General features: G+C 41.2%; 1 protein-coding gene across 4 annotated transcripts in view; it reads left to right on the plus strand.

Moving 5' to 3' along the window:
* SMG1 (SMG1 nonsense mediated mRNA decay associated PI3K related kinase) overlaps positions 1 to 21517 on the plus strand; it is a 191035-nt gene that overhangs the window by 125775 nt on the left and 43743 nt on the right. For all 4 annotated transcript variants that reach the window (XM_030212828.1, XM_030212829.1, XM_030212830.1 and 1 more), the window contains 6 exons: positions 4215 to 4369; positions 4466 to 4688; positions 11778 to 12024; positions 15168 to 15397; positions 19184 to 19432; positions 21309 to 21447. In XM_030212828.1, the coding sequence (XP_030068688.1) occupies positions 4215 to 4369; positions 4466 to 4688; positions 11778 to 12024; positions 15168 to 15397; positions 19184 to 19432; positions 21309 to 21447 (1243 nt within the window). The remainder of the gene's footprint in view (positions 1 to 4214; positions 4370 to 4465; positions 4689 to 11777; positions 12025 to 15167; positions 15398 to 19183; positions 19433 to 21308; positions 21448 to 21517) is intronic.

Here is a 21517-nt window from a genome sequence, read left to right on the forward strand (position 1 = left end):
CTTATCCTCCCATCCCTCTGGTGGGGAGGACTTTGTTGAAACTCAAGCAAGACCGAGGCACCATGATTCTGATTGCTCCTTTTTGGCCGTGTCAGATCTGGTTCCCCCTTCTTCTGGAGTTATCCTCCGAAGAACCGTGGAGATTGGAGTGTTTTCCGACCCTCATCACACAGGACGAGGGGGCGCTTCTGCATCCCAACCTCCAGTCCCTGGCTCTCACGGCCTGGATGTTGAGGGCGTAGACTTTGCCTCTTTGGGTCTGTCAGAGGGTGTCTCCCGCATCTTGCTTGCTTCCAGGAAAGACTCCACTAAGAGAAGTTACTTCTTCCATTGGAGGAGGTTTGCCGTCTGGTGTGACAGCAAGGCCCTAGATCCTCGCTCTTGTCCTACACAGACCCTGCTTGAATACCTTCTGCACTTGTCTGAGTCTGGTCTCAAGACCAACTCTGTAAGGGTTCACCTTAGTGCAATCAGTGCATACCATTACCGTGTGGAAGGTAAGCCGATCTCAGGACAGCCTTTAGTTGTTCGCTTCATGAGAGGTTTGCTTTTGTCAAAGCCCCCTGTCAAGCCTCCTACAGTGTCATGGGATCTCAATGTCGTTCTCACCCAGCTGATGAAACCTCCTTTTGAGCCACTGAATTCCTGCCATCTGAAGTACTTGACCTGGAAGGTCATTTTCTTGGTGGCAGTTACTTCAGCTCGTAGAGTCAGTGAGCTTCAGGCCCTGGTAGCCCAGGCCCCGTACACCAAATTTCATCATAACAGAGTAGTCCTCCGCACTCACCCTAAGTTCCTGCCGAAGGTTGTGTCGGAGTTCCATCTGAACCAGTCAATTGTCTTGCCAACATTTTTTCCCCGTCCTCATTCCTGCCCTGCTGAACGTCAGCTGCACACATTGGACTGCAAGAGAGCATTGGCCTTCTACCTGGAGCGGACACAGCCCACCAGACAGTCCGCCCAATTGTTTGTTTCTTTTGACCCCAATAGGAGGGGAGTGGCTGTAGGGAAACGCACCATATCCAATTGGCTAGCAGATTGCATTTCCTTCACTTACGCCCAGGCGGGGCTGGCTCTTGAGGGTCATGTCACGGCTCATAATGTTAGAGCCATGGCTGCGTCGGTAGCCCACTTGAAGTCAGCCTCCATTGAAGAAATTTGCAAAGCTGCGACGTGGTCATCTGTCCACACATTCACATCTCATTACTTCCTGCAGCAGGATACCCGACGCGACAGTCGGTTCGGGCAGTCAGTTCTTCAGAACCTGTTTGGGCTTTAGGATCCAACTCCACCCCCCGAGGGCCCTGTTTGTTCTGTTCCAGGCTGCGCACTCAGTTAGTTGGTAAATTTTTTAGGTCAATCTCAGTTATGTCCTCGCCGTTGCGAGGCCCAATTGACCATGGTTGTTGTTTTGAGTGAGCCTGGGGGCTAGGGATACCCCATCAGTGAGAACAAGCAGCCTGCTTGTCCTCGGAGAAAGCGAATGCTACATACCTGTAGAAGGTATTCTCCGAGGACAGCAGGCTGATTGTTCTCACAAACCCGCCCGCCTCCCCTTTGGAGTTGAGTCTTCCCTTGAAGTGTATTGTCTTGCTACATACTGGACTGGCCGGCTCGAGCCGGTTTCGGGCGGGAAGACGGCCGCGCATGCGCGGTGCGCATGGGCGCGCGAGGACTAGCAAAGGCCTTTGCTAGTAAACTTTCCAATGGAGGGGGCTGCCGAGGACGTCAACCCATCAGTGAGAACAATCAGCCTGCTGTCCTCGGAGAATACCTTCTACAGGTATGTAGCATTCGCTTTATGTACATAAGTAATGCCATACTGGGAAAAGACCAAGGGTCCATCGAGCCCAGCATCTTGTCCACGACAGCGGCCAATCCAGGCCAAGGGCACCTGGCAAGCTTCCCAAACGTACAAACATTCTATACGTTATTCCTGGGATTTCGGATTTTTCCAAGTCCGTTTAGTAGCGGTTTATGGACTTGTCCTTTAGGAAACCGTCCAACCCCTTTTTAAACTCTGCTAAGCTAACCGCCTTCACCACATTTTCCGGCAATGAATTCCAGAGTTTAATTACAGAGTAGCATTCCAGCACTTGCACAGATGTATGCATGGTTCCAATTTATAAATTTTCTTTTCTTTTATTTTTTTGGTCCACCACTTTTGCTGTTTGTTCCAGTACACTTCCTCCGCAGTTCTGTCTTTTTTTTTTTTTTTACCCAATTTTTTTGTGCAAGCCAGACAGAAGTTTCAGGTCTTATAAACCTGAGGTAAAGAAACAAAAGAGGCATTAAATCCTCAATACTGTCAACTACTGGCCAATTAGGAGAAATACACTTCATGAAATAATACAGTTTTCAGGCACAGCAACCCACTGTTTCGTCACAGGCCTCTTTTACTACAGCTTAGTAAACGGGCCTCTAAGTTAACTTTTCCTACACAGGCTAAGGTGCCATGTGTCTTTGCCAGGATCAGTTAATGTGTTTTTGCCAGTTGTAGTCTGGAGTGTTGTGGTTTTATTATATACCTCAGTTTGTGAGATATACTTGAGCTCATCTACTCAGAATGGTAGAGCATCAAAGTGGAGGAGGTTCTACAGTTTGGTAGATCAGTATAACTGGCAATCAAGATGATCTGGTACAGAAAGTCCAGGAGCAACAGAAGGTAGAAGAACAAAGGCTACAGGTCACCAGTATGGCTCACGAGATGATTTATTAAATAAAAAGAGATCCATCACAGGCACATCAGGGATGCAATTTCTAAAACTGAAATAAAACAATATGTTTGCTATGGACCCTGTTTACTAAGCCGCACTAGCGTTTAGTGCGGGCTCATCATTAGCACGAGCTAAAAACATTAACATGCCCTTATCACTGCTTAGTAAACAGGGCCATATATGTCTAATAATTAAAAAGAAGTAAAAGCCATGCTGTTGAAAGAATAAATAACAATATAAGGGGCCCTGTTTACTAAGGTGTGCTAGCATTTGTAGCTAAAAACGCTAGCATGCCCTTAGCGCGGCTTAGTAAACAGCCCTAAATGACATATTAAAAAAAAAACATAATTCCCTTTCGAATAATAAATACATCTTTAACATTTTTAACCTTTTATATATAATTTATCATGAAAGTTATGTTTCTTTTTAAGCGTTTGTGGATAACATATTACATTGGTCTTCTGTTTGACTGTATTGGTAAAAAGTAATACATCCATGACATCCAGTGTATCTAATATGTATGTAATATTATCAACTCTTAAGATCAGCATATATAATTATATTTTAGGATGTCCTTTGGTATTTTTTTTTCAATAGCAAATACAGATAAACTGTAAACCATAAAATATCAACACTGATTTCAACACAGATTATATTATACATTTATTTGTTGCTGCATTTTAGGCCCTAATTGTTGCAGCAGGACCTCTGTTTGGTGTTTCAAATAGTACTAGGACTATCCTTAAATACTGCATATTTATGGGTCATATTTAGGTAGCCCTTGAGAGCACTCCCAAGTGGTCCAAAATTTAGCCACATGGGTAATTTTTGCACACTAAAGGGGTGTCCATATTTCTTTGTTAATATTGCATTAGTTACCTGTTCAAAATAAAGTTAAAACTTGCATGATTTATTTTATTTATTTATTTGTTACATTTGTATCCCACATTTTCCCACCTATTTGCAGGCTCAATGTGGCTTACAATAGTACCGTAGAGGCGTTTGCCAATTCTGGTATAAACAGTTACACAGTGATGTTATGGTAGAATAGGTTCATGTGGAACAAACAAACATATTAGGGAATCATATAGAGGAAGAGTTACGTTATGTCCTTTACATTCTTTGGTTTCGTCGTGTTGCTCTGGCTCAGTTTTGGAAGAGTATCGCAATGAAATACTCTGGCCAGGGCTTTGTGTTCTGAAAATCAGGGCTTACTTCATGTTCCTTCAATAAAGGTTGCATGTAAAGTTGACACCCAGTTGTACACTCTTGCGCTGCAGCTGTTCTCCGGAATACCTTGTCACTGAATTTGTGACAGGAGAGTTACTGCGTGTGGTTCTGGAAACTTGTGAAGGCTATGAGGATGCTTTTAGAGATCTGTTATAAATATTCTGTCCACGTGTGAGTGAATTATATCTTATATTTATCTGTAAGCCGCTTAAACTTGTTGATAGTGTATAAATATTTTAAAGTAAATTTTTAACCTCGTCTTTGTAGGTTCAGATGCTTGTTGCAGAGCTACGCAGGGTTACAGTTCTTTGGGATGAGCTCTGGCTTGGAGTTCTATTACAGCAACATATGTACGTACTCAGACGTATCCAGCAACTTGAAGATGAAGTGAAGAGAGTGCAGAACAACAACACGCTTCGCAAGTAAGTTGTAATGAATCTTCATTTCCACCTGGATCTGTGTATTTTAAAACTAGTTGATATTGGGTGTTTAAAAATGTTACTTCCTTCATTAAATAGAGAGGAGAAGATGGCAATCATGCGTGAAAAACACACCGCTTTAATGAAGCCCATTGTATTTGCATTGGAGCACGTGTGCAGCATCACTGCAGCTCCTGCAGAGACTCCCCATGAAAAATGGTTTCAGGACAGTTATGGAGATGCAATTGAGAGTGCCTTGGAAAAACTGAGGAATCCATCAAATCCTGCCAATCCTGGAAGCAGTTGGATACCTTTTAAACAGGTTTGTTCAGAAAAGTTCCCTAAGCAATTTTTTTTCTCATGTATATCCAGGGCTAGATTTATTTTTAGGCACGTACTTAGAAGTCAAAAAATTGTGATTGTAAAAAATATGAAATCGTCCCCGCTAGTCAAATCAAATGTAAGGGGGACCACTTTTTTTTTTCTTTTTCATATTTGAGGTTATTTGGTAATCCTCCTAATCCTCTGTGATACAGCCTGTAGTTTGGCAAAACATAGTCTGTCGTAGGCATTAGCATTTCTTTTGAAGCAGCAGTTATAGCAGTTATTTGAATCAAAGAATTGTCTTCATGTGGGATGGTAGAACTTGTAACCACTTGCCTCCACCTACCCTCCTCTCCTCCTTCCTGTACACATTAATTGATTTGATTTGCTTACTTTATTTTTTGTCTATTAGATTGTAAGCTCTTTGAGCAGAGACTGTCTTCTATGTTTGTGCAGCGCTGCGTACGCCTTGTAGCGCTATAGAAATGCTAAATAGTTATTTAGGCCATATTGAAAGGGTCCTTACTCTTCTCATCTAGATGTTCATTTTCTGGAAGAGATAGCTTACCTTAGACCTCCCTTGTATATAGTTTCCAGAATGGAATCTGAGTTTTTATGAGCAAAAGTTTTCAAACTGATTCACATTTGTATTTAAGAAAACTTGATTAATTATACATGCAAGACTTTTTTTGTTTTAAGACTTTTAAATTGAATGTTTTATACAGATGAGTGAGATGACTTTTTTGGTGTGCACTGATTATATGTAAGCAACAGGCCATATGAAGGACATGGTTTCCATTTTGTAGCTTCCTACTATTCCAGAACCTTTGGGGATAGTTGTGTCCATCAACCAACAGGTGGAGGTAGAGAACTGAAAACTGAGCTGAGACACATCTCTTGGCATTCAGTCTGGCTGCTCAGTATTTTTTAGCTCCAGCAGGTAGATGGATGCTTTTCAGCCTCTGGTTCCGAGTGATTTGCTCCTGGTCCAGTTGGTCAACTGGTCCCCAGTTGAGCTTTGCGGGTGGCTTGAGTCTACAGAGTCATATCTGAAGGTCTTCAGATCCCTGTCTCTGTCGCCCCACGAATTTACTTTTTCTCTTCCCCCTTGTTTTTTGTGGAACTCTGCTTTTCCAACACATCAATCTCTTTAAAAAAAAAAAAAAAAAAAAAAAGATAGAAAGAGGTTTACTGGAGAGCGTGGGACAGAGTACTGATTTTTTCTCATCTGAGTTGAGACTTGTGAGCTTGAGAGGAGCAGCCGGCAGTGGTAAGTCTTACTAAAGTTTGACTCGGAAACGCTTAGAGGGCTGCAATATTTACTTGGCACAGGGGAGGGATCCTAACTCTCACCATTTGAGACTGCGTTGTGCTGTGCTTGCGCCAATTGGGGATGAATGGTGACTCCCGCTGAGACAGGAGGTTTTCCCTCTGTGGGACCCACCGGCTAGCGTCTGGGCATTGCACTGCATGCAAGTCGAGAATCCCGCAGGACATGGGGGAAACCGGCGGCAGCAGCACATCTTCAGATTTGGTGAAGTATCCAAATATACTGGGGACTTTGAGCTCTCTGGCAGGGCCAGTGTGCAGTTTGATGCAGGAGAGCATTGGAACAGGTGTCATTTTGTCATTAATGACTGGCAGTGAGGAACAGCTTCTCTGATCATACATAGAGCACAGCTGCCATTTTACAACTTCAGGGCCCAACAGAGCACAGGATCTTTGTTTTCGCCAGAGTTTTTGTTGCTTTTACACCAGGCCTACTAAAGCAGGGACAGAGTTGCTGCAAGGTGCTTCAGTATCTTGCCCCACTGCCCTTCCAGCTCCTAATATGTATGTGTGTATGTTACTTAGCCTCATCTATCTGCTCCTGGAGGTCTATCTCTGCTTCTCTCTCCTTATCTGATGTGGTCTCTGTTCAGAGGAGCCAACATTGAAGGAGCCATTAGAGGAGGGAGGGTTCCCTCCTGAGAATGGGGATGACCTGAAAGTACTGAGGTTGTTTCATAAAGAGCAGCTCAGTACAATTATTTCTGAGGCATTGGCTGTGCTTTCCATTGAGGAACATTCTGCTTTGGTGTCAGAGGAGTTCCAACTTCACCAATCCTGAGTGGGCTTTAGAGGTCCTCCTAAGTCCTTTCTGATGCATCCAGACATTCAACACCTGATTACAGCAGAATGAATCTCACCGCATGCAGGCCAGAGAGTGGGAAGAGCCATGACTCTCCTCTACCCTTTGGTTCCTGAGAAATTGCAAGTTCCCAGGATCGACTCCCTTGTTACAGCGGTCACTAAGACGACCACCTTGCTGGTGAAAGGAGGCATTGCCCTATAATGACCTACAGGATGGGAAGCTAGAAGGCTCGCTGAAACAAGCCTTTGAAGTTGCTCTTTGGGCCTTCAAGCACCAGTGTGCAGCTAATTCGTGGCTAGAGCACACTTGAAGTGGCATTAGCAATCTTCAACTCAAGACGGGCGCCATAATGCCCAGCTGGAAGCGGGGTTGGCCTACTTGGTGGATGCTGTTTACGATACGTTACAGCCTGCAGTATGTGTTTGGCTATCACGGCACGTCAGCAACTCTGGTTGCCGCATTGAACAGCGGATGCAGCATCAGTCAGAATAACAGCGGGTAGGGTTAAATGGTCATTTCTCTGAATGGAGAAGGGTGAACAGTGGAGTGCTGTAGGGCTCTGTATTGGGACCGGTGCTATTTAACATATTAAATGATATGGAAATCATAATGTCGAGTGAGGTAATTAAATTTGCGGATGATACAAAACTATTCAAGGTTGTTAAAACGCATGCGGACTGTGAAATATTGCAGGAAGACCTTAGGAAATTCGAAGTCTGGGCATCCAAATGGCAGATGAAAATTAATGTGGACAAATGCAAGGTGGTGCACATTGGAAAGAATAATCCGAATCATAGGTACCTGATGCTAGGGCCCACCTTGGGGGTTAGCACTCAAGGAAAAGATCAGGGTGTGTGCTGCGGCGCCCAAAAAAGCAAACAGGATGCTAGGAATTATTAGGAAAGGGATGGTGAATAAGACCGAAAATATTGTAATGCCTTTGTATCGCTCCATGGTGCGACCACACCTTGAGTAATTTCGTTCAGATCTGATCGCCGTATCTCAAAAAAAAGTAGCAGAATTAGAAAAGGTTCAAAGAAGAGCGACCAAAATGATAAAGGGGATGAAACTCCTCTCAGAGGACAGGCTAAAGAGGTTAGGGCTCTTCAGCTTGGAAAAGAGATGGAGGAGGGGAGATACGATTGAGGTCTACAAAATCCTGAGTGGTGTAGAATGAGTAGAAGTAAATCAGTTTTTTTACTTGTGCCAAAAGTACAAAGACTAGGAGACAGTTACATGGAAATACTTTTTTTTATGCGTTTATTCATTTTACATTTATGCAATTAACATAAATTCACATTATAGGAAAATTAACATAAGATTCACTGATAAGGAAAAAATTATTTTGACAAATTAGTCCAAGAACTAGGAAATACACAAAAGAAATAATAGTAAATTAATACATATATCGAGTAGACAGAGCCAAGAGTGTCGCAGCCGGGTTAAACGCAGGCAATCAAGAACTGCTGCAGACTATTCTTTAGATGAAATAAATTCTACTAACTTCTGTGGTTCAAAGAAAATATAATTCATGGTATTCAAAGAAACGTAACATTTACAGGGGAGCCTTAACATAAAGGTCCCTCCTATACGCAAGACTCTCTTTCTTTTAACAAAAATTTTCTTTTTCTTTGAGTTTCTCGAGCAAAATCTGGAAAAACCTGAATTTTTTGAGCCATAGAAGGGTGAATCCGTGTGGCGAAAAAAAAAAAAAAAAGAAATACCTTACAATAAAGACAGTGTTCTTGGTGGCTGTTGCATCGGCATGTAGAGTTTGACCTTCAGGCTGTCTTGTCTGGATCCCTTTCTCTGCTTTTTGGAGGCAGAGGTCTCCCTCCACATGGTTCCTTCCTTTTTTCCGAAAAGTGATATCACATTTCGTCTCAACCAGAGTGTGTTTGTTGTTAAGCAGAGACTTGGCCTCATGATTTCCAAGCCCACAATTGCTAGATTGCTAAAGGAAACTGTCGTGAATGTTTATTTGCTTGTGGAGAAGCAGGCTCCTCAGGCCTTATGGGCTCATTCTATGAGGGTTACAGCGACATCCTAGGTGGAGACTACTGTTTCCTGCAGATATTTGCAAGGCGGCAACATGGTTGATGCTGAATACCTTTTGCCAATCACTACAGAATGGACACTGCGGCACATTTGGAAATCGGTTTTGGGACTTTGATCCTCAGGGCAGGGCGCCATGATCCCACCCACTCTAGGAATTGCTTTTGAACATCCCACTGGTTCTGGATTAGTGGGACGCTATGTAACAGAAAGAGAAATTAGGTCTTATCTGATCGTTTTCTTTCCATTAGTCCTTTTTGCTATTCCACAGTCCCACCCGAGGTTTCTGAGATGTTTAGGCAGTGCAAAGTAATGGGTCAAATAATGACTTTTTTCTTGTATGGTGCTTCTTGCATATCTCTTACTCTCTACAAGTTGTCCAAAGTGGAGAGAGGTGCACACGTTTACTCATCTGGTTAGTGTTAGCGAGTTGTTTTAAGGTTATTTTATTCTGAGTTTATCCTTGCTGCTTGTAAATACAGAGGAGCTGGACTGGATGCCAATAGAGAGATGTCTGCTCAGTTTAGATTTCTCTATCTTCACCTGCTGGTTGATGAAATCAACTATCACACAGGTTCTGGAATAGTGAAAAGGACTAATGGAAAGAAAATTATCAGGTAAGACTTGGGGCCAATATTCAGACCACATGAGTTAGCCCGGCTAACTGCTGTGGTTATCGCTAAACCTGGATATTCAGTTCTGGGCCATTTCCAGTGACAGGCATTGAATATCCGGTTAGAAGATAACCAGCTATGTTAATATTCAGACTTAGCCAGTTGTGTTCTAACCAGTCAGAGTTATCCCACATATTCATGTGGCCAAATATAGCCACTAAAAGTGGGGCTGAAAATCAGCGGATAGCCGGTTATATAAGTTGGTCAGTATAATAGCTATCTGCTAACCGGTGATATTCAGCAGGAGATAGCCGGCTATCCCTCACAGAATATCGCTGGATAGTCTGTTATGGGGCATTTAACCAGCCAGGTTCAGTTTCTGGCCGATTAAATGCTTTTAAATGTCAAGGGAGGGGGGTTAATGTCTCAGCTATCTGAGCATACCTTTTTTTTTTTTTTTTTTTTTTTTTGCTTTCCCTCAAATTTGTTTTTATTATTTTGATTTGTTCTTTAAATTATTAATTCCAGAACAGTATTGTTTCTTTGTTTTATTACTAGAATCTAGTAATTTCCTCTTTTTTTTTTTTTTTTCATGTTTTGACAACTCAGAGTGCCTGCTTAGTCTGGGCAACACTCAATCTGACAGGCTGCTGTCACTCAACTGGCAAGATAGCCAGGTCTATCTCCCTCTCCTTAACCTGTGGCTATACTCTTGGCCTTGGTGGAGGGAAAGTACTGAAAAACCTGACCCTTAAGGGCATGTGAAAGAGAAATGTGGTCCAATTTGTATTAGGTAAAACTTTTGAAGTACACTTCATTTGATCTGGCAACATTTCCTTCAAAGTTTTCTGGCCATTTCATTTGTAATCCCTGCACTTTATTATATTTATTCTGAGTTTCCTCATTCATGAGGTCATGCAAGTGGTGCTTTATTGTACTTGGTTCTATGTGAAATAGCCCAAGCATGCAAAGGTCAGCTTCATCATGAAAGAGAAAATCAAAGCATTTAGATCTTAAGAACCTGTTACCAATGAAAATCATGAAGATAAATTATATTTAGGAGGGTAACTTTATAGCGACACTGTTGAGGAAAGTAAGATTGTTTCCCACACCAGCCCAGAACTAATGCCTGTCAACCAGCAGGTGGAGACGGAACAGTTGCTTGCAATCTCTGTCTTATAAATGGCATCATGCAGCCCAAGCTCAACAGTTTTTCTGTCTCTAGCAGATGGTGATTTGCTAACCATCCGCTTTGACTGGTCTGGTGTGGCTAGCAACTGAGCCAGTTGGATAACTGGTGTCCACTGGCCAGTTGAGTATTTCAGGAGTTCATGGACTACAAGGAAAAAAAGAGGAATGGTTCTCATAGCTTTTTGGAAAACTGTTGAGCTTCGGCTGCACATTGCCCTTTATAGGGCAGAGTTTGCCAGCGATTAGTGTCCTGTCTTCCATTTGTTGGTTGACAGGTACAACTCATTGGTTCAGTAGGCTGGTGGGACACAAGGAAAGAAAAATAGCAGGTAAGACTAAATGTTGCTGTAACCTGCTTTAAATTGACTGATTATGAAAGAGAAGAGAAATTGGAAATGTAAATGTATGCTTGCTCTAAAGTCATTGATAGTTGAGGCACAGATTAGGGGAGTCTTTTCCTAAAGCTTAGCTTGAGTTATCTGCAGCAGGGCCCATTTTATTCCTATGGGTCCTGCTGCAAATAACTTGAACTAAGCTTTAGTAAAAGACCCCTAGGTCATTTTTTTTGGAAGCTTTGATGTTAAATTAAATGATACATCTATAATTCCTAAGCCCAGTAGAACAGATGTGTTTTAGGAAGAATGGTGAATATTAATAAAAAGCTGCTGTCTTAAAAATTAGGTTTGCTGGATTAGCCCTCTTAGTTCAGATGGCAGAAACAGCATAGCACAGATCTGTGTTCTGCAAACTAGTTGTTGCCTAGGCATATCAAAGAGGTGGTGTGCTCAGGCATTGAGAGGGACAATGACCACCACTATGATGGCTTCTTCAGGCTAAATGAATAGGAACCCAATGAGTTCCAGTAGTTGCCTGGACATACTTTCCAGAAAAGGGAGGGGGAAGGTAAGAATCAAGGCGGGGAGATATAAAAAAGGAAGGAGACGAACAATTTGGGGATTTCTGTGGCAGCGCTTCTGATCTAAGATCATTCAAATGAACTAGAAAAATTGCTAGTTAGAATCTTGACTCTAGCTGTGAATTTTATTTTTAAATGCTCAGTATAAGTATTAACTGACTCTATATAATTAAATAGATTATGTTGAGCTTGCAGCAAAGAGCACAAAAACGTACCAGCTACCTCTTACGACTTGAGGAGATTAGCCCCTGGTTGTCTTCAATGAGTAGCACTGAAATAGCTCTTCCTGGAGAAGTGTCAGCCAGAGACACAGTCACAATTCATAGCGTGGGAAATACCATAACAATCCTTCCTACTAAAACCAAGCCTAAAAAGCTCCTCTTTCTGGGATCAGATGGCAAGAGCTACCCATACCTTTTTAAAGGTAAGACACTTACATTTCTGACATTTTTAAAGAAATATTTAATTTTATAATAGGAATATGTAACATTTTTGTAGTTGAGTATCCAGTTAAATATCAGGAAAGGCTGAACGTTCTACCTTATTTTTAAATGCTGTTTGTTTAGAAATGGATGCATCTGGACACGTTTACTTACCTGCGAGTAATTTAAATCACAAACCGAAAATAAGCCACACTGTGTTCAAAGGCTAAATGTATCAAAGAGCTGTAGGAGGACATGGTTTGTGGTGAATGACCATCGGGAAATTACTGCATTTACCTTCATGTAAAATGGTAAAACCAGTGGCGTTCCTAGGGGGGGGACGGTGGGTGCGGTCCGCCCCGGGTGCACGACGCTGGGGGGGGGGGGGGGGTACTGCGTGCCTGCCCTCCATTCGTTCCATGCTTCTTCTCTGCCCCGGAATAGGTTACTTCCTGTTCCGGGGCAGAGAAGAAGCATGGAATGAATGGAGGACAGGCGCGCGCGGCACCCCCCCCCCCCCCCCCCCCCCCCCAGCGGCGTGCACCGGGGGGGGGGGTTCTTTCGCGGGGGGTGTCGCGCTGCACTCGGGGGGCGGGGTGCATCGGCGATCCGCCCCGGGTGTCAGCCCCCCTAGGAACGCCACTGGGTAAAACAAATCGATGAAATCGTGGATTGTGTCCTAAGATATGATGCAATTTACTCTTTACTGATTATTTTTTATTTTTAAAAAATTCCTAAATGCAGAATATTCATACAAACTGTCCTTGTTAATTTTTGTGCAGGCCCTAGATTACATGACATGGGGAGGGGGGGGGAGGATTTCATTTAACCAGGTGTTTAAAATTTTATGGTTAGCTTTTGTGCACAAGAGAAAGATTTAACAACTTGTACTTGTATAATTGATTTTATGTTGTCCATCCCGTTTTTATATTGGATGGTTCTACCTATATATTTTTTTATATCTTTTTTTTTTTGTTGTTTTTTTTGTTTTTTAAATGAAAGATCTGCTCAAAAATCCAACAGATAGCAATGGTACATTTTACAATAAACGCCCCCACCCACATACACACACACCAACAACATGCCTACCCAATACCAAGTAATCCAGATCTGGTGTGCTCTTATCCAGGTCTAGAAATCCAATTTTACAGAATGAGTGCAAGTACTGTTCAACAGTTTAGTATCCAACTCCTCATTCTGTGTGACAGAACAGTCCAAAACTGTTCCCAAACGTGTTGAAACCATCTCTGACAACCAGGATGATCCTATCCCGCCTTTTGATGCTCCAAAATCATGAAAGCAAATACTAAGTTCAACCATTGGGTTCCATTTGGTGGATCTGCTTTCAGCTATTGAAGAAGAATGATATGGCGGGCTAGCAAAAATAGATAATGCAACAAAGTAAGCTTCGTTTTGTTGGGCTGAAATGCTTAATCATCAAATAAATAAATCTGAGGTTGCAAAGACAAACGAAATTTAAACATAGACTGCACCTTTTGATTGAGCAATAGTCCAAAATTGTATAATAAGTCTGCAAGACCAGAACATGTATCCAAGAGTGGCCTCTGATTCCAAACATTTAGGACAGTGACTATGGTATGCAATATCCGAAAGGCTTGCTTAGGAGAGATATATGCCCTAAGTAAAAATTTATATTGCTGCTCTCAATGTAGCACAGAGGGTAAGCCTGACTAGAGGTTTGCAAGTCAGTTTTTTCAGGACATCTTCTCCAGTCTCGTGGCCCAAATCTGCAGTCCAAGGAAGCCACCCCCTTGTGAAAGTCCAGTGAGGGCAAACCTGCTCTCAAAACTGTATAATAAAAGGATACTCTAGCATTAATAGAGGAGTAGCCTAGTGGTTAGTGCAGTGGACTTTGATCTTGGGGAACTGAGTTCGATTCCCACTGCAGCACCTTGTGACTCTGGGCAAGTCACTTAACCCTCCATTGCCCCTGGTACAAAATAAGTACCTGAATATATGTAAACCGCTTTGAATGTAGTTGCAAAAACCTCAGAAAGGCGGTATATCAAGTCCCATTTCCCTTTCCCTTTTTCCCTATTTAACAAAAACGTTTCTGCCAAAGTCTCCATTTCTTCTTCTGCAAGCGACTTAGCAGGGATTGATAAAAGATAGTGTTGTAGCTACATGTAAGCAAATACTTCTGTTGGTAAGACTTGAAATGTTTGATGTAACTGCAAAAAGGAAACAATTTTACCACCATCATCCACACAGTGTTTAAGCATAATTACCCCAAGAGAACTCCAACGATGAAATGTGCCACTAGCCATACCTGCTGGAAAATCTAGATTGCCCTGCAATGTGAGCCAGGCGGAGACTTGCACCTGAATATGCAAAACACTGACCAAATTTATCTAATGGGGCAGCCAAACGGCTCCTTTTAAAATACTTGGGTAACATCTTAGGTGCAGCATGAAGTGCATATCAGAGAGATAAAGGTGCAAATAGGCTTTGCTCATAATGCAGAGGTGAGTAACAATCTGTTCGTTTGAGCCAGTGCAATTTGATGGAGATGACTAGCTTTGTAGTAAAGGTCAAAGTCAGGCAAACCCAGGCCACCCTGTCTCAGTGCATGAGTCAACTGTTGATAAGCAAAGCATGTCCGATGTCCTTTCCACAAAAGGACACGCACTTGATGTTGCAGGAACAGTATGTATCCTATGGACAGATAAGGGGACAGTCTGAAACACAACCATTTAGTTAGGATCACCGTGCGGAATAGTGCAATTCTGTCCATCAGTGAAAGAGGAAGATTAGCCCAATTTTGCAACTGATTCTTGGTGTAGTGTAACAGAGGCTTAATGTTAGCCTCATACAATTTCTCTGTCTGAGACAACTGACTCCCCAAATAACGGGTAGCATCACCCCCCCCCCCCTTACACACACACTGAAAGGGAAAAGAGCATTCCACAAAAGCAGCTGGTGTAATATTGATAGGTATAGCCACCATGTTTTGATAGCTCAACTTGAAACCTGCAACAGTTCCAAAGGAGTCCACTAGCTGTAACAAAGCAGGGATAGACTATAAATCTGACTGTAAAAAGCTTTGACTGCATTTTAGGAAAACGTGTTTTTTTTTTTTTTTAAATAACTTGGCATCTATATTCAGTTTATCATTTCCTTCCAGGACTAGAAGATTTACACTTGGATGAAAGAATCATGCAGTTCCTATCAATTGTAAATACCATGTTTTCAACAATTAATTGTCAGGAGACACCACACTTTCGTGCAAGGCACTACTCTGTGACACCCCTGGGCACAAGGTCAGGCTTAATTCAGTGGGTAGATGGGGCCACTCCTTTGTTTGGAATCTATAAACGATGGCAACAAAGAGAAGCTACTTTGCAAGCACAAAAGGTAATGTTCAAGTTTTATTTTAATTAATATTTTAATTCCTTTCACCTCAGGGGACTGTCATAAGCTAATTCTAAACATATTATCAATGTTTCATATAAATGTTCTTAATTGGATTGAAAAGGAGCAATTGGGTAGGCTTAATATGATTGTAGATTTTCAGTGAAACACAATCTCTAGATCACAATTTTTGTGCTGTTCTCTATAGTTAACTTTTATGTAATCCCCACTAAATAAACATAACTAAATAGCTGACAAATAGCTTGTTGACCTGCTCCTTTAGTTGCTGATGTGTACACTTTGATTTGGGAATTTGAAAGAAACTAGGCGGAGCTCTTAAGTATATTAGAAATTCAGCCCCCTGTTAATGGAAAACTATTTTGACCAACATATGAGTAAAGCTGAAAAAAAAATCTTCTGAAATATGTTTATTTGTTAAGTGAAGAGTCTTCAAGGTGGCAACATGCATTTTAAAAAATCAAGTCTTTAATTTTTAAATCCTTTTAGATTTATGAATGAATGAGTTGTGCTACAAAGGAAATACAGTATGTAACCCTGCACTACAAATAGGGGAGAAAATACACATTTTTTTTCTGTAACATACATTTAATCCATTCTAATCTGGACTTTTATAAACTGCTTATTCCCAAACTGTTCTGAGTGGTATACAGCAAGAATAAAACCAATACAACATTGTGATAACAGTGCATATAAAATACAGTAGCATATGTTTAATATGCCAAAAATTTATAGAAACGTTTTTAGCAACTTGCAAAATAGATCGTAAGATTTTTTCTTAATAACCAAAGGAGGGTTATTCCAAAGATGTACAGCTTGAAAGAACTTTTTAACTGCCCTTTATAAAGAATCCCCTTAACAGATGAAAAGTTAAGTAAGTTCTGACCTTGAGAGCAGAATGTATAAGATGGAATTGGTCTAATCAATAAAGCAATCACATATTCAGATGTTTGCCCATAAAATGCCTTAAAAATATTACATGAAATGTTATGAATTATCCACACTTGAACTAGAAACACTATTGTACTGCTGAAATGTAGAAATTAGTCTAGGATTGGTATTTTGTAACAGCAGAAGTTCACTTAATAGTTTTTCCAAAATACTAACATTAACAGAATTACGGTGATCTAGGTGAAATATTAACTGCTGGACCAATAAAGCAAAATGATTTTCAACAAAGTAAGAAAGAATCAATCTCGGTTGCTTAAGTTTTAAAGTGATTTGGTTAGCTGTGTTAATCCACTTTTAAAGGTAATAAATAGAAATAAAAACATAGAAAAGGAAATAAGGTGATATCTATTTTTATTGGACATCGTTGGCTTTGTTAGAACTAGTATATGAGTGTGGGGATTATGCGGGGTTTAGATTAAATCTACATAAGTCCCACAGTCAATGTCTATTAAGGCCCTCTTGGGGGTGGGGGGGGAGGTTGATTTTCCTATCTTGGGCAGAGACTTCCTTTAAGTATTTCAAAAGTCATCTCTCCTTAGACATGTCAAAATTATACACTGTGTTTCTGTGATTTTTGGAGGCCACTCGACTGCAAGTGGATAGCTGGTAGGACTTGCCAGCCTCATTGTTAGGACTTGTCCACCTTATACATGTGGTTATCTTTCCTAGGTGGTTGTATTTGCTACAGACCCTTCCCATCAGCTTAAAGAGGGAAAGATATAGCTAGTTTACATCAGCTGTTTACCCGGTTCTGTTGGGCGGGTAATAAACCTAAACAGAGATTTTCACTTTTGTTAGGAAATTGGGCTGGGGCGGACTAGGGATTTTGGATTTTCTCTGGTATATAATAGAGCTTGCCTTTTTGAATTGGAGCAGGCTTTTTTTGCCTCGTATAACTGTTTGTATTTGCTTCACGCTCTGTTGAATGAGTGCAGTGTGGCGCTTCTGATGCAGGAAGTGTGGATGGTGCTGGTAAGATTGTTTTTTTTTTTTTGGGGGGGGGGGGGGGGGGGGGGTCACGGATCTGCTTCCTTTCAGGGGAAATGGGAATTTTCAACCTGAGATGGATAATTCTGTTTTTTTTGGATTGGGAACACCAAGGTGTAACCTGTTGGAGCAGGTTTTGGCCACGGATGGGAGTGTCCTCCCCTTTGTAGATGTACAGTGCCATCGGGGCATTAGCTGGGGTAGTAGATTTGTCTAATGTTAGGTTCGGCATAATGTTGCTATCTTGGCAGTGGGTGCACTCGAACACAGACCGGGCCAAATTGAGAGATTATTTTATCTTTCACTGCAGAGTGTACTTTATTGTTTCATAAGATGTCCTTGGTGGCATGGAAGTGCATTTTACAGGCCTGGACCACGCCAGTCCTTTTGGTATACTGGCATTGGCGGAATTAGGTGCACTTGCTGGAGGGAGATGGAGGTGAAGGGTTCTTTTAAGCAGAAGGTTCACTTTTTTGAAGGTGTGAGAAGTCTGTTTTGATATGTTATCTTCTCGGGGACGCAGTCTTTTGTTTAATAACTTATAAGATCCTTTTTTATACACCAGCAATGTAGTTGGAGTTTTGGGTTGGGTGAAGTGGGGGTGGGGTTTCTTTTGGTATTGAGGAGTTTGGGAGTCATAAGAGTTCAGGCTCTCAGATTCCTTAGTGGCCTTTTCTGTATGAGATTGGGTGGGTGGGGGGGTATGTGGGATTGGGTTGGTTTGTATTCTGGTGTGATGGGGAGGGGGGTTGGATTAGGGGCACATTTTTATAAAAATTTGATGACAGCTTGGGCCTTTCTTTTTTTGTATATATCGTGTTTGGTTTGTCTATTCACTATGTCGTGCCTGTATATTATTGGTTAGTTTTCCTTGGCTTTGTCATCAATAAAAATTGTTGCATTAAAAAAAACAAAAACCCAACAACTTCCCTTTCAAATTATTAATTTGAGGTTCAAAAGAAAGTGTAGAGTCTAAAATAATTCCCAAACCACATGAGGTTTTCTCAACTGGTAAAATTTCATCATGACTCAAAGGAGCAGATAACGGCAAATTTACCAAAGAATTGCTGAACCATAAAATTGTAGTAATGCAGCTGGCTATCACACTATAAGTACTCATTAGATATGCTGAGACTGGTAAGTAGAAAAATATCCTCAGCATAGGTTTAAAAAAATGGCTTTCCAGTAGGTAGAGACATTTTCCAGTGAACTCATAAATTAAAAAGTATCGGCGAGAGTGGGGACCCTACAAATTGGCATCCAGACCAAAGATATAACCCCCGTGAATCAGATAAACACCAAAACTGGTATTCCAAACTTAAGCACTCTCTAACAGTAGAGTATGGTGTACTGTATCAGATGCCCCTGGTGTATCAAATTGAAGAAATATAAAAACAAAAAAGTGAGGACAAATGTGGAGGAAATCCAAAGAACTTTATTAAGAAGCATAAAACGTTTTATTCTTCTTAATAAAGTTCTTTGGATTTCCTCCACATTTGTCCTCACTTTTTTGTTTTTTATTGGTTTTAATCTGCGTGAGGATTTTCCTCTTCGCTTTTTGTTTGCTGAGGTATCAGATTGAAGAAGCACCAATTGTCTACCTGGACTCAGTGCATGTCTCATTTTTGTAATCAAGTTAAGGAGTAGTAATTCAGTACTGTATTGGCTCCTAAATTCAAATTGTGATGGATACAGACAGGAATGATCTGCTGTATAGTTTGTCAATCTAATCTCCACAAGAGTCTCAATTTTGTAAAAAGGTGGATATTAGCAATTCTAAAATTAGGAGATAAATCCAGTCCATGTAATATATGTATATACATTTTTTTGTAGGCTCAAGATTCTTACCAGACACCTCAGAATCCTGCATTAGTACCTCGACCCAGTGAATTGTACTACAGTAAAATTGGCCCTGCTCTGAAAGCTATGGGTCTCAGTCTAGATGTGTCTCGCCGTGACTGGCCTCTTAATGTCATGAAGTCTGTTCTTGAAGAGCTGATGGAAGCAACTCCACCCAGTCTTCTTGCTAAAGAACTTTGGTGCTCATGTGCTACTCCTGATGAGTGGTGGAGGGTTACTCAAGTAGGTTGAACATAAAATATGAAGTGATTCAGTTGGAAAAAATAGACCATTTGCAAGGCATGCCTTTTGTTGTATTTCCTCTCAACATTTTATGTAGGGGGTCTAGGCTGCAAATTTCCTGGTGGTGTATCATAAAGAGCAATCTCATTTTTTATGATTCAAATACCATTTTACTTTGCTGATATTAGTAATTTAGGTAAATACAAGCACCACAGCTTTAAGCTCATCCTCTTCAGCCTTTAGCTCCACCTTCCCCATCTCCATCAGCAGGATCATGACAGCAAATGTTCCTTCTCCCCTAGCAAGCATTTGCTTTCAAAAAGAAAACTGGGGGAGGGTAAGTTGTGGGGATTACGTGTTGCCGACCTGAAAATAGCTCTTCCCAACACAAGTAGAGCTACTACCATAACTCCCACTATTGATCAAAATGTTTTCAGCTGTCAGTCTCAACCTTGTTCGCTCAACCCATTTTATACAGTGCTTCCTCCTCCCACATACGTCGCTCTCATCTACCTATCTTCTGCAGCAATAAATCTTGTGCCAGCTGTCAAAGGCATGGAGTAGCTAGGGCATCCCCCAATTTTTATGGTTGCTCAGGTCCCTTCTGCGTTCTTTCAGCATGGACAATTACACACAAAGGAGTGGAGCAACAAAGATTGGAATTATGGTTTAGTATTCCTGTGCTGTTATCTGAAATGAGTTGCTGCAGTGAATGGTAGGCAGGACTAGAAGGTGAGAGTGGCAGTAGCGGGTGCAAGCAGGAAAAAGTGGGATAGAAGTAGCAGAAAAGAAGGTTCCAGTGCTAGAGAGAGAAGAGGACAACCTTAAGAGTAGAGGCTTGAAGAGTCAAACAAAAGGGGGGGGGGACCCTTTAAGAGTTCAGGAAGAGAAGTAGGGAGAAAGGAGAGAAATGGAAGGAAACCATCCTGAAAAGTAGATGAAGGGGATTCAACACTCATTGGGGGGGGAGGGATTGGAATGGACAGAGGCTATGGGTAATGGTATTGTTGAGAAGGGAAGAAAATTGAACAAGGAATGGAAGGAAGAAACTGATGTTCAGTCAGGGGACCGGAAGAAGATGATATGAATTTTGGTCACTGCCCCCTTATTGGAGTGGAGGAATAGTCTAGTGGCTAGAATAGTGGACAGAGATAGGAAGCCATTGTTTCAGGTACAAGGCTTATATTCTAAGCTTTCTTGGGCAAGAAGATAGCTCCTGTTTCTGAATGTAACATGCCTTGAGCTCTTGATTTGAAAAGATAGGTAATCAAGCCTAAAAGGCAAATAAAGGGAAAGATGGACATTATGAAAGGAGGAAGGAAAAAGTTGGAATTTTCAGAAAAAAAAGAAATTAGACATTATGAAAGGAGGAACAGAACTAAGTTAAGAGGAGTCAGCCTAATAAACTTCTTTTTGTAGAAAATCTTCAAAATTGCTACATAATTTTGACTTACCACAATGAGCGCTACACAAAAATTAGGCTTAAAATTATTCCCTGGTTGTGGGCGCCTGGGTCTCACTGAAATTTTACTGTACAATAAAATTATGAAAAATCATGTTTTAAAATCTATCATCTGTTCCCCTCTCCTTACTCCCCCTATGTTTTACAATCGGAATACAGTTTAGTAAAGTTAATATATAAAACAGTGCAAGTCCATTGGATATAGTACATTAGACTGGGAAAAGTACATGAATTGTACAGAGTATTAGTGTGTGAGTATCACAGCCTTAAAAGTTAACTTGTTTCTGAAGTCTATAGAGAGAATTTATTAGTACCGCCTTCACAGTATTACTCTGTATGAGAGTCATATCTCTCTGCAGTGTAGGCTGCTATCAGCAAATCACTCATTTATGAAACATTTGTCTTATTTTGTAGTCTTATGCAAGGTCCACTGCTGTTATGTCCATGGTTGGCTATATCATTGGTCTTGGAGACAGACATCTGGACAATGTTCTTATAGATATGACTACTGGAGAAGTTGTCCACATAGATTACAATGTTTGTTTTGAAAAAGGTAAGTGATTTGAACTTTGTGGAATATGTTGGCACCATTTTTTTTTTATGTTTATAGTAAAACTTGGATT

Source organism: Microcaecilia unicolor, chromosome 8 (genome assembly GCF_901765095.1).
Source record: "Microcaecilia unicolor chromosome 8, aMicUni1.1, whole genome shotgun sequence".
Classification (NCBI taxonomy): Eukaryota; Metazoa; Chordata; class Amphibia; order Gymnophiona; family Siphonopidae; genus Microcaecilia; species Microcaecilia unicolor.